Source organism: Pleurodeles waltl, chromosome 2_1 (genome assembly GCF_031143425.1).
Source record: "Pleurodeles waltl isolate 20211129_DDA chromosome 2_1, aPleWal1.hap1.20221129, whole genome shotgun sequence".
Classification (NCBI taxonomy): Eukaryota; Metazoa; Chordata; class Amphibia; order Caudata; family Salamandridae; genus Pleurodeles; species Pleurodeles waltl.
Genome location: NC_090438.1, coordinates 708,466,018 through 708,484,162, shown reverse-complemented (window position 1 = coordinate 708,484,162; position 18,145 = coordinate 708,466,018). Strand labels below are relative to the sequence as shown.

The 18,145-nt window shown below is 43.9% G+C and overlaps 1 protein-coding gene across 1 annotated transcript in view; it reads right to left on the bottom strand.

Moving 5' to 3' along the window:
- SNRNP48 (small nuclear ribonucleoprotein U11/U12 subunit 48) overlaps positions 1-18,145 on the bottom strand; it is a 167,940-nt gene that overhangs the window by 134,288 nt on the left and 15,507 nt on the right. Inside the window, exon 2 of the mRNA XM_069217070.1 lies at positions 14,050-14,160. Within this exon, the coding sequence (XP_069073171.1) occupies positions 14,050-14,160 (111 nt within the window). The remainder of the gene's footprint in view (positions 1-14,049; positions 14,161-18,145) is intronic.

Below are 18,145 nucleotides of genomic sequence, written 5' to 3'. Positions count from 1 at the left end.
AAAAGAGAAAAAAAAATTGCCCTAGCGCCTAGAGGTTTCTGCCCCCCCTGGGGGCAGATTGGCCTGAAAATAGGCCGATCTTCCCCCAGGGGGGCAGAAAAGGCCTTCCAGAAAAAATGCCCCCCATGGGAGCGGCCCTTGCCCAAGGGGTCGCTCCCTTATGTGAAGATTAGTAATAAAAAAAAAAAATCCCTGGTGTCTAGTGGGGTTTCAAAAGCCGGATTGCAAGCAATCCGGCTTTTGAAACCCTCGGAGAGAATTCAAAGGGAAGGAAATACTTTTCCTTCCCTTTGAAGCCCCTCCGGGGCTCCCAAGTGATTGAAAGAGAAATGCTTCCAGTGCGACGGGGGAGGCCCCTGTGACTAATCAGCGCGGGCGCGCTGACGTCACGGGGGGGTGGGGGGGTCGGGGGTGGAAGGGGAAGGTCTTCCCCTTCCATCCCCGACTTGGGGGGTGAGGGGGTGTGCACGGGGGGCACGCTAGTGCGCCCCCAAGTTCCCCTGTGCCATGGACGAGATGATCTCGTCCAAGGCACAGGGGAACTGTAGCCTTGGACAAGATGATCTCGTCCAAGGCACAGAAGAGGTTAAGGTCACAGACACCTACACCAAGGGTTGAGAGTTCCAGTCTAGATGTGTTAGTGCTGCATTTAATTTCTTTTAAACTTCAAAAGTTTAAGGTTCATACTGAAAGGTGACCTCACTCTTTTCTACTTGACAAATACATTTATTTTTTAATTTGTCCAGAAATATATCATTTTAAATATATCATTCATCAAACCCTAAAAACTCACTCTCTCTCACACAGATGGCTGCCAACACTTCCTTGTTGAAGTGTTGACAGCCAATCAGATATCTGCACCGGGACAGTCGGAACCACAGAGGATCTGCGTCCCTATACATCTATATTTTTTGAAACTCTAATTTCTCCAAAACTACTTAACAGATTTACATCAAATCTCAAAAAGCGTGCTTTCTGTAGCAAGATCCAGCTTTCTGCCAAATTTGATTTTATTCCATTCAGTGGTTCAGACTTTTGTCACGTTAAAAAATTTGAACAATCCCATTAACACAGAATGGGGGAAAAGTGTTTTGGGACCCCTCCCCATTTTTCTCAGCCCCAACTTGACAGATCACCCCAAAACTTTCTAGACAGCAGCACCTGTCATGTTGGGTTCGAGAGGAGACCCCGGCTGGGGCACCCCACCCTTTTCTTTTGGCACTTGAACACTTGGGTGATACTTCATTTCTTTCTGTTGTACAATTGTCTGAGGCCCTATAAGAACACCACTTTTTTATTTGTTAAAGTGTGTCATTTACAGCTACCCTTTCCAAGTGCTGATTATATTGGTTGAGTGCAACCGGACATGTGATGAATGCAGGCTATTTGAGAGGCGGTGGACGTATAGCAGAGCATGCTACATATAAATCTAAAAAGGTACTATCCTAAATCCGTACTTGTAGAAATAGCTTTAATACACACAGTATAAGCTAGATATATATGTCTACAGTATGCATGGGTTTTGCTCAAGTAGAGAATAATATGTATAATTTGGAAAATAATATCTACACTTTCACATTCTTACACTTTAATACTTAATTCATGTTGTACTTTGTTCTCTACTCCAAGATGGCGGTTACAATGTGTAGGAAACTGGCTCTGAATACACTATAGCAAAATGAGATATTGGGGGGTTATTACAACTTTGGAGGAGGTGTTAATCCGTCCCAAAAGTGACGGATATACCACCAGCCGTATTACGAGTTCCATAGGATATAATGGGCTCGTAATACGGCTGGTGGTATATCCGTCACTTTACCGTCACTTTTGGGACGGATTAACACCTCCTCCAAAGTTGTAATAACCCCCATAGTGTGCAGAGTCCAGGGGTTCCCCCAAAGGCAATAACAGATAATACTAATGCTCTATTTGTGGTAGTATGGTGAAGCAGTTAGGCTTATCAGAGGGTAGTGGTAAGCATTTGTTGTACACACAGCAATACATAAAAACACACACTTAATGACTTAACTCCAGGCCAATAGCTTTTATACAGAAAAATATTATTTTGTTAATTTATTTCTAGAACCACAAGATTCCTTTATCAGGTAAGTACATTAAATGGAAGGTACTTTGCATAGTAATACTTAGGAATTTGAATAGAATCAATATTGTACAGTTTTCTTTAAAATGGCAAAAAGCTATTTTACAAGTGGACACTGCAATTTTCAATAGTTCCTGGGGGAGGTAAGTAAAGTACAGTTTTTGGAGTACCACATTTACGGGTTCGGTCTCCCACTGTTGGGGGTTCAAGTTAACCTCAAACACCCAGCAACACAGGGCAGGTCAGGTGCAGAGGTCAAACAGGAGCTAAAATAACGTGGGCCCCTATGGAAACAGGAGGTACTACTGTTCCGGTCTACTTGCAGGTGAGTACCCGCGTTGTCGGAGGGCAGACCAGGGGGATTTGGAGGAGTACTGGAGGGGCCCCAATTAGGCACAAAAACCACACCCTCAGCGGCACAGGGGCGGCAGAGTGCAGTGTGCAAACAGGGCGTTGGGTTCTCAATAGATCTCTGTGAAGGGACCCGGGGGTCATTAGGCGCTGCAGGCAGGGCACAGAGGGGCCTCTCGGACAAGGGCGAGGGCCGTCTGCTGGTCGTTGATGCACCAGTGGTCGATTTCTCTCGGGCCTGGGGGCTGCAGGTGCAGTGCTTCTCCAGGTGTGGGATATCTTTGTCCAGGGCAGATGCGGTCGGGAGGGGAGTCCGCGGGATTTCCTCTGCAGGAGTCGTCGTGGGGGTGCAGGAAGGTCAGCCCAGAGTGGACACATTGTCGGAGTCGCCTGGCGGTCCTCTCTGGATAGTTGGTTTCTCTAAACATAGGCCGGGTGCAGAGTAGTTGCACTCACGCTTCTAGAGTGAGGCGAGAGTCCCTTTAAAGTTGTTTTTTTGGTCTTCTTCTTGGACAGGTCTGCTGTCCATGGGAGTTTCTTGGTCCTCGGTGATGCAGGCAGTCCCCTGGAGGCTTTTCAGGGGTTACTGGTCCTGTAGAACGGGTTGCTTCTTTTCTTGCAGCTTTTCGAAATAGGAGATGGGCCGGTAGGCCTGGGGCAGAGTCAGTTGTTGTCTCCTTTTCTTCTCTACTGGGTTTACAGATCTGCAGTCCTTCTTTCTTGAGGTTGCCCCTAAATACTAAATTTAGGGGGGTGTTGGGGTCAGAGGACAGTAGCCAATAGCTTCTGTCCCTGAGGGTGGCTACACCCTCCTTGTGCCAACTCTCTCTGGGGAGGGGGGCACATCCATCCCTATTGGCCCTAATCCTCCTAAGCAAGATGGAGGGAGGATTTCTTAATTTTACTTTAATTTTGTACACCTTAGGGGTCCTGGCTGAGGGGGTGACGCCTCCTTTTCTCATTATCCCTCTGGGCTTGCCACCAAAAACGGGGCTTGTCCGGGGGGGTGGGGGCTGGCATCTCCACTACCTGGATTGCCATGGGGCACTGTAACACCAGGCTTGAGCCTTTGAGGCTCACTGCCAGGTGTTACAGTTCCTGCAGGGGGAGGTTTCCCCACTAGCACATACATGCTGCAAAGCAGGGTGCATGTATTGAGTGAGGGGTCCCTGACGGTGGCATGATATATGCTGCAGCCCTTAGGGACCTTCCCTGGCCACAGGGCCCTTAGTGGCAGGGGTACCTTTTACAAGGGACTTAACTGTGTGCCAGTGCTGTGCCAATTGTGGAAACAAATGTACAGTTTTAGGGAAAGAACACTGGTGCTGGAGTGGTTAGCAGGGTCCCAAGCACACTTCCAATCAAAGCTGGCATCAACACTAGGCAAAAAGTGGGAGGTGACCATGCAGTAGCATTTTCCTGCACAATGAATGTATGTAACATGGTGATTCGTCTTCCCTCAATGTTCAGCTTGGGTTGCTTGCGCAGGATATATTGGGGATGTGAACACAGACACCCTGATGTGAGCAAGGCTTAGTGCCGAAACACGTGGCAAGGGCCTGAGCAAATAAACACAGTGCTTATACTTTGAGTGCCCGCACATTGTCCTATCCTTGGAGGTGGTTTCAAATTTTATTGCTGGGAGCCGTAACCAACTTTACGCACCACTCCTTTAAGTGGCAACCTGGTAATCACTGCAATTACTGGGGAGGTATTTGTTTCATAAAACAGCCAGCGCCCCATACAAACATCTGTGGAATACGCAAACCTCAGGACTGTGGTGGGAGGATCCTACTGATGGCTGGGTAACATCGGAAAACACCAGAGCATTGGATGCAGTAGAACCAGCAACTGAAGTACATCAGAAAACAATGCAGTATACCAAACAGAACAATATTGAACGGAATCTGCCTTGGTGTATCCTGTCTGGCTGAGCCGGCATCCGAATGCACCTGAACAGGACTATCCTGTATGGATAAGTCGGCAACCCAACTGGAGTACATAAGTAACACACCAAAGCACACTGGAGGGAGCGATGTCCAATAGCAGCTGCAGTGGAGTAATGGGTCAAAAGCACGCCTCGTGCTGGGAAGTCTCCATTGGGTTTATTGGGTCTCCCATGTTGTTTTTAACATTACACGTTTGTGGCATGCAGCTCACTTCACGCTAGAGTGTGGATATCCATTGATCCATCCACTAGTGAAATTTAATGGGTAAAGGATGCAAGAGGAATCCAACCTTGGACTTTCAGGGTGCAGGGAAGTATACAGACATTTACTTTGTGAAATATTTTGGATGAGGAAAAATTTTCAGCCCAAACGGATGGCATTAGAGAGAAGCAAAGAGAACCCTGGCTTCTAAAGCCCTTTTCTCAGCAGCTAACATTAAATCTAACGGGGTTACAGCAATGGCAATACAATTGTGACACTGCCAGGACAACTGGGCAGACTTGAGAAACTATCCAGGTTTGAATTGAACAATTGGTGGGAGGCGAAATCGCTTAAAAATAATTTGGACTCCAACATGGTCCCATGAGATTTAACAATATTCCCTGTACCCACAAATGAGGACTCAGATTCAATGATAGACGAGTGGATGGATAACCTGACAAATTGCTCTAGTACAATGTTAACTATTCTAATCAAACGTGCAGGGAAAGACCGTAAACGAGCCCTTAAGGAGATATCAGAAATAGATAGCTGGCTGGAATCCCAAAAGGAACAGGAACAAATCAGGAAATTCATGACGGAGATGCAACATAGATTGGACAAGCTGGAGAGTGACATAAAACTAAGGAAACAAGGCAAATTTGCGAGGGACACTGCAGATAATAAAGCGGGGTGTTTTCTTATATTTAACAAGAAATTTGAACAAATCTACAATACTGGTAAGGAGAATACCAACGAAGCAGCCGTTATCACTGCAACCATGGCCAGCAGGGATTCAGACACCGCCAATGATACAGATGCATCAAATACTTCAGGTGCAGGGGACACCATCGCCTCGGAAGGGGAGAACAGAAGATGTTTTTTTTACAGCAATTCCGCCTCCTGAACAAGGGGCGGATGGAGAACCTTTCAAAACACAGAGGCTCAAGAGGAAGAGGCGGAGGCAGCAGAGGAAGAAAGAGCAAACAAAGACAGAAAAGAACTAGGAGCAACCCCTAAGGGAATACTGAAGATGGGCCAAACAACAGGGACTATAATGGCAGGTAATAATACTATTATGAATTTGTCCAACAGGAACTTGACACCAGCCGAACATAGGGTCCTCAGTCTGGGACTGTTTTGCCCCACAGGACATTATGACTTTGTTGTTACAAGAATTAATGTGTTCAAATTTGTCAGACATTTGAAACTTTAAAGAAATTTAAATCAATACAAGGAAATCTAAACCCAAACCAGAAAATACATTGACTACAGGGGTGCAAGCATTTAGTGATTTAACCACTGGTGATGTTGATTTCTTAAGCAGCTTAGAGGTATTGTAAAATGAGGGTGGAGATATGGGGAAGGTGGAAACTATGTTGGAATAACAGGGTATAACATTTGATTTGAGTGTCTCCCAAGAAGTTCCAGCCTAAGTTCAAATTTATCCCTATGCTAGGTTTTGACATGATTGATGCGTTCTATGATAAAGTTGTCTCTGACCTTAGGAAAGTTGAGGAAAAACACAAGAGTACAGAGTAACATCACAGGGTCACAAAGAAAAGACATAGAATCTTTAGCTTAAGATAGTGATAGGAACATAGTAATTTCGCCCACTGGTATGTTTATTAATAAGGCTCTCAGACAGTTGGGTGACAAAAACGCTGAGCCATTATTACTATGGAGGAATATAAGCAGACTAGTAACTATTATTGGAACAAACTGAGTACTTGGAGAGATAAAGAGCTCATCGATACAGAGCACTATCAATTCCTGAAAAACCTTCACCCTAGGACAGTGGTTCCCAACCTGTGATCCAGGGACCCCTGGGGATCCGCAAAGCCTTCTCAGGGGGTCCGCGACAGCTAAGAAAATTAAAATATATTAACAAATATTGACAAATTAGGTCCCCAGCTTCCAGTAATGCGGGGGTCCCTGGATTCCAATGATGATTCAGTGGGGGTCCCTGGGTTCCATTAATGGTAAAGTGGGGGTCCACAGAAATCAAAAGGTTGGGAACCATTGCCCTAGGATACCTGTACTTTATTTACTGCCCAAAGTACACAAATCCACTACTAACCCCGCCAGGCAGACCAACAGTTTCCTCTACTGGTAGTCTTCTGGAGAAGACATTCAAACTTATTGATCATTTTCCGATTCCTCTTTTCAGCACTTTACCATCTTATATTGCTGATACTATAGATTTCCTCAGGAGGATCGATGGCATACATGGGAGCCGGACTTTCTTTTTGATGTGCCTGGATGTAAAAGCATGATATACCAGTAACCGACATCATGATGATATAAAAGCGTGTGAACATTTTTTGAGAGACCACTGAGCTTTTTTTCCCCCACATACATACACGCTTTTGGAAATGGTGACATTTTGCTTGACAAAATATTTTTTCCTTCAATAACACTATGTACAGACAGGTACAAGGGTCTGCGGTTGGCACCTGCTTCGCCCCCAGCTTTGCAAATCGTATCATGGGCTGGTGGAAGGAGCAGGTCTACCTGCACTGAGGGAGAACATGGAGAAAGTAATACTGTGGTTGCGATTTATTAAGGACCTTTCTCTAATTTGGCAAGGCAGTGAAGAGGAGGCCAAGAGATTTGTTAATGGCCTTATTAGAAATAATTTAAGCCTGGAGTTCACTGCACACTTTAGCAGGGAGCACACAGTATTTGTAGATAGCAGAAGTGGCAATTGAAGATGGTAGATTTACCTTCGGGTTACACCGCAGGTAACAGTTTATTACATGCTCTCAGCAGCCATCCTAGTCAATTGAAGTGAAGCATTCTGTATGGTGAACTGGTAAGGGCCAAAAGGAACTGCAGTGATTATAATATGTTACAGATAGAGAAAGCTAAAATGATGGAACGCTATGGCCAACATGGTTACCCAAGATGGGTTCTGGACAAAGCCAGACAAAGGGTGGACACAAGCCCCAGGAATTATATCCTCTATGGACCAAGCAGAAAAAGAGAAGACTGCCGGGAACATAGAGGGGATGACACCAGGCTGATCAATACATACAATACTAAATTTGAAATTATCAGGGAGATTCTGAACAGGAACTGGAATCTTCTACAATGTGACCCAGTGATGGAGAAATCTTTGGGAAATAGGCCCAAAATCACCTACTGTAAAACAACATTTCTTTGTGACATGTTGGTCAAAACCAACATTTGCACCGATGACAATACAGGGGTCATTAGGGAGCCAAATGCCTGGATTTTAATCTGTGGCAAACGTAAAGCATGTGATCAATTATCTAACTGTAAAGAGATAACACCCCCGGGAACTAACAAGGCGAAGTCCATCACTAAATTGATCAGATGTAGTACACCATTTGTGGTATATATTTGGAATGTTCCCATTGTCTCTGGTTTATGGGTAGTACCTTACACCCAGTATGCAAAAGAATTCTTGAACATTCTAGGGCAATCAGGATGAGGATTATCTGGTCGCCAAGCATTTTAAAATACATCATTTGAGTGAAAGGACACTGTTGAATTACACTTGGATTGATCATATTGAACGGGATCCCTGAGGTGGTGATTGGGTCTCCAAGCTGAGAAAAATGGAATCCCAATATATTATAAAGTTTATCACTAAGGTCCCACTAGGTCTTAATTCCTATAAGGAAATACATGTTCATTTGGATTGAATTAGTTGAATATTTGTTTGGAACTCCTATTGTTTGTCATGATTAATTAATGTATATGTTTTACATAGCGCTCCTTCTGAAATGTGTATAACGTGTTTGTACACAAATGTTTCTTCAGAGGAAAGAGGAAGGGACTCTCACCTGGTATGCTGGGTTTGAGAGCAGACATCGGCTGGGGCACCCTACACTTGTTTTCCGGCAGAACTTGTAACACTTGGGTGATACTTTCATTTCTTTTTGTTGTACAATCATCCGTGGCCCTATAAGAATGTCATTTATTTATTTGTGATAGTGTCATTTACAGCTACCCTTTCCAAATGGACGCCATGGAAGACAGATCTGACTAGTTATGTGCATCCTCAATGGTATGGTTGGCCATAGCCCACTTGGGCATTATTGTAGTTAGGTCACTTATCTATCCTGCCCTCTCTGATGAAATGCTATTTACAATGTCCTTTACCGGGTTGAGATTTGGGGCATACACTAGACTACAGTTGAGACCAGTAATACCAGCCACACAGTACGCTGAGGTTACATGCCTAGGTCTCCAATGGACATCTGATATGGTTCGATTACACTCTATTTATATTTATTTTGTTGATTATATTGATTTTGCTGATTATATTGGTTGAGTGCAACCAGACGTGGTGAATGTAGGCTATTTGAGAGAGGGCGGATGTTATTTATTTGTTAAAGTGAGTCATCTACAGCTACCCTTTCAGAGTGGACCCCAGCATCAGTCTGGAAAGCTTGGGGGTGAACCATTAGGTGGGGCGAGAAAAAAAAAAAAAAAAGAAAGGGAGGGAGGGAGGGGAGGGGGTCCAAAATGCTTTTAATTCCCCATCCATTTTGAACAGGAATAGCGCCCAAACCACTGGACGGAATTACATAGAAATTCACTGCAACAAAAAACAAAGGTTACAGGGACATTATAATTGGGAAATAGAATTAAAAAACATACAAATTCACTTAGAAAATCAAAGGTTACAGGGATGTTATAGTTAGGCTCACATTTTAAACGTACAAAACCATAGAAATTCACCTTTTGTAGTTAGAAACTATAACTCACGCACTCTCCAGGCACGGATAATTACCCCACAAGTTACGGCATTAATGACATCTTTGATAATATCAATGTAATCTTTAAAGTAAAACTTTTGATGGAAAAAAACTGTGCATGTCAGGGGCGCGAGTTATAGTTACCTCAAGTAACTATTACTGGTCAATTCCTATGGTTTTGTAAGTCTTAAATGTGAGCCTAACTATAACGTCCCTGTAACCTTAGTAAAAATGTATATATCTCCATATACCATTCCCCATCTCTTCTGTGTAGTTTAGCTATCTGTATCCTGCCCAGAGCATGACAGAGTCTGTGAGGCAGCAAAGTACCCATCTTATTTCCCCCTTCACATTATTTCTGGCTTAGCTCTAGGAGGAAGCGTTCAGCCCTATTAAGTGTTATTCACTTTCAATTGACTTTGTAAAATAGCTAGCTGCCTTTGGTTGCATCTGGTGGGATTTGTTGGGTCCTGCAGGTCCAAGGTTTTAATCTCAGTCACCAGGCTGGTTGCCACGAGGCAAGTTTACCTCCCCCTGGCTAAGGTGGAAATTGCCACCCTTGCGGTAACTTTAAATCTATCTCACAGCATATGTAGGGAATTGTCCGAAAGGGCGTTCAGTTCAAAATACTGAATGATTGCCTTGCAAATTTTGGCTACATCCACTGATCTCAGAGGAGCCTCAGGGTAAGCGCCGTCACGGAGAGCCTGTACGAGAGGGGCCATTGAAGCCCATAATAAATCGCACATGGGTGTGATTGGAAATGGAGATATCCAAAATATCTGACCTGCTGAGGTCACGAGTTAGGAAAACATGGCCAATGAGCGAGTGTGATGTATGAACATTGGAATAAAAGGAGTAATCACATACATCTAGGTGCTTGTAATGCCAGGTGCCCACCAGTCTCAGGTCTGTGATGTCTCGCTTAAGTTGGGCCACAGTGCCCTGGTAAGTGACTCCTAGAGTTGGGTCCAAGAGTGAATTGAAATCCCCTCAAACTATGTCGCCCTCCACTACCACCAGCTGCTCCCGCAGAGGAGTCTAAGGTAGACGTCCTGTGCATGATTAGAGAAATAAATATAAAGCATTGGGAGTGTTTGTTTTTTTTGCCCCTAAGCAGACGTAGTTTCTATTTAACATGCATTACGAGATGAACGTTGCAGATTTTCAAGGACCCAGAGGTGGATTGTGCCACTGAGGGCCCTTTCCCCAGGGTATGGAGATGCTGAATAATGTTGTGTTTCATCTCTTGGGAGGCTGCTTCCTTCTGGTGCTTGTCTAGGCGAGACTGCATTGGAGTCCAGACGTAGCACAATCCTTTGCTAGCTGGCGAGTGGGACGCAGAAGTGATTTTGCATTGGAGATCAAGTGCAAACCCTAGAAATTGTTTCGCCTCCACCAAGGAGCGCATGCCACACCCCTTACCCTCCCAGGAAATCAAGAGGGCAAATGGGTGGCCCCACTGATAAAGAATGTTCATCTCCTTCAGTTTGTCGGTGACCAGCTTGAAAACAAAACAGTGTGAAGGGGAGAGATCTTAGAACAGTTGAATGGTGTGGCCACGAAATACCAGGCCAGCCTTGCTTCTGGTGACCTGTGGGATGGCCTCCTTTTTCATAAAAAAAGTGCAGTTGTGTCAGGGTGTCATGGACAGAATCAGCTCGCCCAGGTGTGGATGTCTCAGTGGGCCCTATCAAGAGCGTGGCCTCCTTATCCCCATGAATCGTCTGGAGGAGCTCCACTGTGAAGGCCATGATGTTGCTGCCTACTGCTTCCTTGGACACACCTCAAATGCGTATATTCTTCCGGCGCCTTCTATTTCCCAATTCCTCCTGTTTTGTTTGTAGCTCTGTTGATCTTCAAGTGCTGCCACCGAATGCATTGGCTGCAGGATTTAAAGTCCACTTTGAGGAAGCCTATATCAGAGCGTATTTCCTGTATAAAGTGGTCAATATAGTCTTGCGAGATGAGTACAGGTTATGTGCTAGCAGGAGGAGAGGCAGCCATCTACATATCTGCTGGCAGGGGTGTGTGGCTATGTTACAGAGAGAGGTTACTGATATGTCCTCAGGAGACCTGGAAAGCTATCCCAGTCTCATCTCACCACCCAAGGCCCAGCCTCGAGGGAAGGTGGCATATTTCCCCAGATATTTCCATAGGTAATTCCAATGCTGCTTAAGGGCGTAATCGGGGAGAGAGGAGGCGTTCCCACCTAATTAGGGTCGAATCCGAGTAGGTCACTCCTCCCACAGAAGGGGCTAGATGCAGAGATATCTGGGTCTCTCGTGCTTGCAGGGCTCCCTGCACTTTCACTCATCGGTCTGCCCTCGGGCGATGAGCCACAACACCTCTGGTTCAACCTCTCCAGGACTCGTCGTACTCCTCGCAAGATGGCAGCTCGTTCCCCATCACTCTCATTCAGTTGGTCCCCTAGGTAGGTCTGCAAGAGCCGAGCGGATAGCAGGTCACACCTGTGCTACCGGTCCGGCCTGGTTGTTGCACATACTAGGCAGTCCTCCGCGGCATACCAGCTATTGCAATCCCAGGCACCGCAGCATGTGGTGCAGCCTCAAACGATTTAGTAGCCCTGTAGCATCAGGCAGCACCATACGGTGCGGTGTGGTCTAACAGTTGCCTCTCTGCATGCGGGCCTGGAAGATTCAAGCGGTCCCACACCTTTGGCACACACCATCACATCCTAGCTTCAGTGGGTTTTGGACCCAATCAGCTAATCAGCTCTACTACAGGACAGGAGTCGTGGCGTACAGCAGCAAGATAGCCATCCAGATCATGCAGCACAGCCTGCTTTGGTGTTGTTGAGACCGCTGCCGGGAGAACAACAACCCAAATATGTGCGTGGTGTGAATTCCCACTACAGGCCACAGGCCACATATGGAATTTAACGTACATGCAATTAGTGCCCTTCGTGCCTTAATGCTAAGTTAAATGAGCCAATTAGGTGGCACCACTGCAAAGTAAATTTCAGAGAATAAACATACGCTGTGCCATTGTTTATCATTAACATAGTGCAAACTGTGTTAAAGCCTGCAATATCAGATACAACAAAACTGTGGGAGAGCATGACAAAAATTATATTCTCTCTTACAAAAGGTAGGCTTAGCAGTGACTTCAATGTCCTACAAGGCATTAGGGATAATTTGGCCTTTATGAAAGCCACCTGACCCACATAGGCAGTATATCAGTGGCATAACATATGGATCAGACTAGTGATGCAAAGGTCATTACAACTTTTAAGAGTCCAGGAACAGTAATACTTCAGTACTTTTTGTTCGTAGCCGTATCAGGCTGGCTATCGTTAAAATCGCTGTGTATAGTTATACCCAAGATAATTTTATACTGCTCATCCCTGCAATATAAAGTGCTCCCAAAACACTGGTTGAGCCCAATCAGTATTTATCATCATTCTGGTTGAGAGGGGGGCCAGTGATGAAGCATATAACAAGACGTTTGTGGGCGAGGACCCCTGAAAACCTTTATAAAGTTTGTCCTGGCAGGTAGTTTTATCTTCACAACATGTTTGTAAGGCTCACCTTACAGGCCTAGAAAAATCTACTCGCCCACTCGCTATGGCCAGTAATATTTTATCAGGTTGAGCTATTTTTTACAACCTGCTCACCACTTCTGGCGAATTGACAAAGAACAGGTCCTCTGTTCAGTCATAAAGTGAAGAGCAATAAAGACACCTTTGCCTTTAAATCTTGTTCTTGCCACATTTGCTTTGTGACAGAGGTCAAAAGTCAGTTTGTCTTCCAATTAATTTTCCTTCTGGCTGCAGAGTTCCAAGACTTTATCAGGTTTTTCCTAGCAAACAATATTTAAATAGCTAAGTCAACTGTACAAATATTTCAAAATACATTTCAGTAGTTGTGAAAGCCCATTGTTTGTATTTCTGTGTGATGAAAAAATATTTGAATAGGATGAAAACAAATCAGAACACTTTACTTGGTGATGTGCAAGGCATAAATGTGTTTCCTGAAAACAGATTTTCACAGATTGTTAATACATTATACAGTTCTATCAGTAACACTACAAGTTAGTGGGAAGGTTTTTGGACATTTCTTGGAAATTCTCGGTCTATAAATACAAGAGTGCGACCACATGCTTTGATAATATAGTTACTAAAATTGTGTGTTTTAAAAATATACGTAGAAACACTCATGCTTTGTAACAATAATATTAGTAAATTAAGAGGCAAGTCATGGATCATGTGTCCCCTATATGTGGGCTACATTCTTTTTATGCATGGAACAAACGTTTAGTTTGTTTAATCAAACAATAACGTTTTTTTTATTCAGCAGAAATGCTGAGCTCACATATTTTAAGGTAGACTCATAAGTGAGACTGAAGAAAAAGGTGACTCTGTAACCTGCAATATTTGTCTAGGATCACACAATTTGAGACCCGTTTATGGGGCAAGCACGTTACTGCTCTGGTCGAGTAGATTATTCACATTACTCAACCTGCAGGTCTTGTAACATTTTTATGATTTTGAGACGCCTGCCTTATCCCTTTTTGATAGATTATACTACAGGGTGACTGTAAGGTTCTCCTATACATGCCTTCTCATTACTCCTTTTGGGCCGAGAAGAGATATCCCACAGACTGCCACATAAACATTAGTGACATATGTCCAAAGAGCCCGAGCCTCTTTTTTTATTTGAAGGGGAAAAACAATAATGATGTATATACTTAAACATACCTCTTCCTTAGAATAGCCCAGTTTTCTCAGTCTACAAGTTGTGGTGTGTTTCTGCAGAGAAGATGTAGGCATCCTGTGATTCCTATCATAAGGACAAAGCGATGTACCACTCTGACAAAAAAGAGAAAAGAAACAGTCTGTGATGAAAACACACCATCGGTTTTGAAAAGTGAAGTACTGATGTCACCAAGTGCTGCAGATAAGCAAAGAAATGTAATAGGAGATAAACAATCCTTGTTAGAATTAGTTGCTACCTAAGCATGAAAATCCATTTAATATGCCACTTTTTTAACCAGTAGGGAATGGACTGCATGTAAGAAAGCAGGCTACCCTTGGACACTGACCCTTATTAAAACATTTCTGTAATAGTCTCTAAGCATCAGCGAAAGTAGCAAGTCGCTTAACAAAAACATTATTGAACTGTTCACAAGTACTGAAACCCAAAGGTTCACAACCTTCCTAGTTTAGGGAAATGGAGGCATGAGGAAACATGCAAGAAGCTACTGAGGGTACAGATAAAAGATATGCCCCTCCAAATAATTGCTCACCAGGGTTTGTTTCAAAGCTAAGAAAAAACAGCAAACTGAATGGGAAAAAAAAGTCATAAAAGAGAACAGTAGTATGGAATAATAAAAATCAAAATTAAAGCATGAGCTGAGTAAGGGAACACATAGATCTAAATGTTAAATCTTCACCTTAGCTGAGGAAGAGAGACACAAGTAGGAGATCATAGGAGATACAAATTACATAGCGTGGAGGGGTGGGAAGAGTGGGAAATGGACAGACCTGTTGAGGAATAGGGGCATGATGTAGGGTTTGTAATTGTAGACCAATACAGAGATGCCAGGGAAAGCTTCTAAGTGCTAGGTACACGTATCTGCAAACCAACACAGACTGACACACAAACACAACATATATATTGGCACACACACACAATACAGATGCAGTGATACAGCACACATACAGGCATAGATAGACAGAGAACAATCAGACAGAAAGAAAGAAGTACTGGTGCATGGGTGAAGGTTTAAGGTCTCCTTAATGTAGAGACCCTTCGCTGACAAAATTCAAAATTGAAATAGTTCAATATCCAAGCCGATTAAATAATTGTGCTCTTTGGAATAATCATGCGTTAGCTAGCCTGTGTATATTGATATATACATACAGGTAATGTGTCATTAATAACATGGAGCTCCATGAATGCGTGTTACATCATTAGTCTCTTTGCCGTGAAGCCCAGTGCAAATCAGTACCTCCATGTATATCAAACACTGGGGGACAGATATTCAACAGTCAGTGGTAAATATGGCCTGGTAGGTGAACAGCTTTGGATGAATGCAGAGTGATGACATTTGGAAAATTAGAAATAAACCAATTATTTCAATGTATACTCCTGAGAAATGCGAGGGAATTCCATTTTCTCATGCCAAAATAAATAACTGTATATTTTCACTTGAGAAAATCCGCAGTACAAAAGCCCTGGCTAACTATTATATATATATATATATATATATATATATATATATATACACATACACACACACACACACACACACACACACACACATACATATACACACACACACATTTTTATTTTTTTATTTATAGTCAATGGGGAAACATTTCTTTACATTGGAAAGACTCCCTCCAGTACATCCACAAAAACGATGGGGATGCCCTTTTCCCTTACCGCCATGGAAAAGGAAACGGCATTTACAACACGGTCAGAGCCACACAGGCCGTTAAGGCACCATGTATTTGCGTGGTTCAGGCACACAGGAGGAACAGCAGGAAGAGGAACGCGGCCGACGGTTAAGTGAGGCATAGGTGGGTTGGGGGGGGATTTTTAATGACAAGGTGGGGTAGGTTTTAGAGTTGGGGGGGGCTCAGAGTAGTCTTTAGGATAGGGTGGGGTAGGGTAGGTTTTAGGGTTCAGGGCAGGGGGTCAGGGTAGCTTTTAGGATAGGGTGGGTAGCTTTTCGGGTTGAGAGTCAGGGTAGTTTTTGAGGCAGGGCAGTTTTTAGGACAGGTTGGGGTAGTTTTGAGGACAGGTTGCGGTTGTTTTTAGGACAGGGTAGGATTTAGGGTGGGGTAGATTTTAGGACATGGAAGGGTAGTTTTTAGGACAGGGTAGGTTTTAGGGTGCGGGTAGTTTTTAGGACAGGGTGGGGTAGTTTTTAGGACAGAGTAGGTTTTAGGGTGGAGGCAAAGGGGTCAGGAGGGTTGTATCACACAACCACGCACAGCGTTACCAAATATACCTTTACTATGCATGCTTTTACAATGAAATTCGTTGTAAAGGCATGCGTGGTAAAGAGGCAGTCTTTGCTTTGACCGTGTTAAGTCATGCGTGGTTCTGGCATTCAACCCCATGGAAAAGGGTGTATTTTTGTCCTGACTTCGGTATATCTGATATTTCACAGGATGGCAATGTGTCAGAACTTGATTTGCAAATACCACAAACATGTATGTTTGGGGGTATTCACAAACATCCTCGGCATTCTCTCCCTGGAAAGACCAATCCCCAACTATGGGAGTAGGTTTTCTGTCACAGAAACATCCCTCCAGTTCTGCACTCTCTCTTTACAAATCAATGTTAAAAACAATCATCAAGTGCTTTGGTCAACTAAAGCCTACAGGTCGAAGATTAAGAACATGGTGCCCGACATACATGGAGCAAGCAAATTTTATGTCAAGAACGGAGGCTCATATTATGCTTCTCTAACTTGCTTTAATTTTAATAGCAGCAGTCAAGAAAACTACAACTCCCAAAAGGCTTAGAACAGAGAAGCCAATGGGAGAGAAAAACATAATGATAAATGCACCAATCAGAACCATGGGAGCTATGTATCCACTAAGCCTGACTACGACCAGCCCTCTTTCTTGCTGCTCGCAGTCAAGATAAGTCACGTTCATTTCTTCCCTATGTATTGATTGTCATAATGCATGCCTTTATAGTTATTTTCTAATATTTTTGTATTGTTTTGCGCTATTTAAAGCTTATCGGCGTTTTATTGTGGTTTCCTTAGCGTATTAACACCAGCGCACAGTCTTTATTCGGGCTCCAGGACCCGTTTGTGCCACGCGCGCGCGTCTGAGGCAGCTATGCTGCCTCGAGCGTTCTAACGGTCGTGCTTCACTGAAGACGCGTCCGTTGAACTGTTTGGCTCCGCGCTTATCTGAACTCGCTTCAGACTGCCTTTGTTCTCCGCTTACCTGGGTGCCAGCTCATCGCGCTTCCCTCCGAACTTCGTTTTGCAAGGTGAAGAGTTTCCGGTTTCCATCCCTCGGTGTTTTAGGGCTGGGCCACGCCTCTTAGGGCGTGTTTATAGTCTCTCTCTGCCTTGCTGATAATTTAACCCCTTCCAATCAGGTTTTTTCCTTTGTTATTCTTTCTACATTATGGAAGAGCAAGACCCTTTTTCCAAATTATCAGATAATAATGAAATTGGAGCCTTTATTAATGAGGCTGTGACGAAGGCTGTGTCACCCACTATGAATAAAATGTCAAAGAACATTGAGAGTTCTGTACAAAATATGGTTTTCAAATCCTTTATGGCCCAATCTGTGGGGGATAGCAGAAAGAGAAAAAGCAAGGATTTGTCCCTTCAAAAAGATTGCGCTCTGTTGACTGGTGAAGTCTCTTCACCCATGACTGAGGATGAAATGCCTCCCAGGCCTCCTTCTCAGGAGGGGAACTCTAATAACGTTTCTGGCAAACGTAAGTCCAAAACATACTTTTTCAGCGCCAAAACAGGTTATAATAACGCATATTTCTGATACAGATGACATCGGTGACATGGATGACTGTGACGATGATTCTGATGTATGGGGCTCGCTCTCACAGGTTTCCCCCCCCAAAAAAGCCTATATTAGAAATTTCTAACCGTTTTTCTGCAAACATTTTTTGGATTCAGAAGGTAACCCTATGTTTGATCCTTCCTACCTCCACCATCCTAACTCCACGGAGTGGTCTCCTGCGGGCCATGTAGGTCAATACATAGCTTCCAGGTTAAGGCTTCCCCTGGATAAGCAAACGAGAGCTAAGTTAAGGTCAGAATGCCCCAAACATTCCCTCTCTTTCAACATCACTACA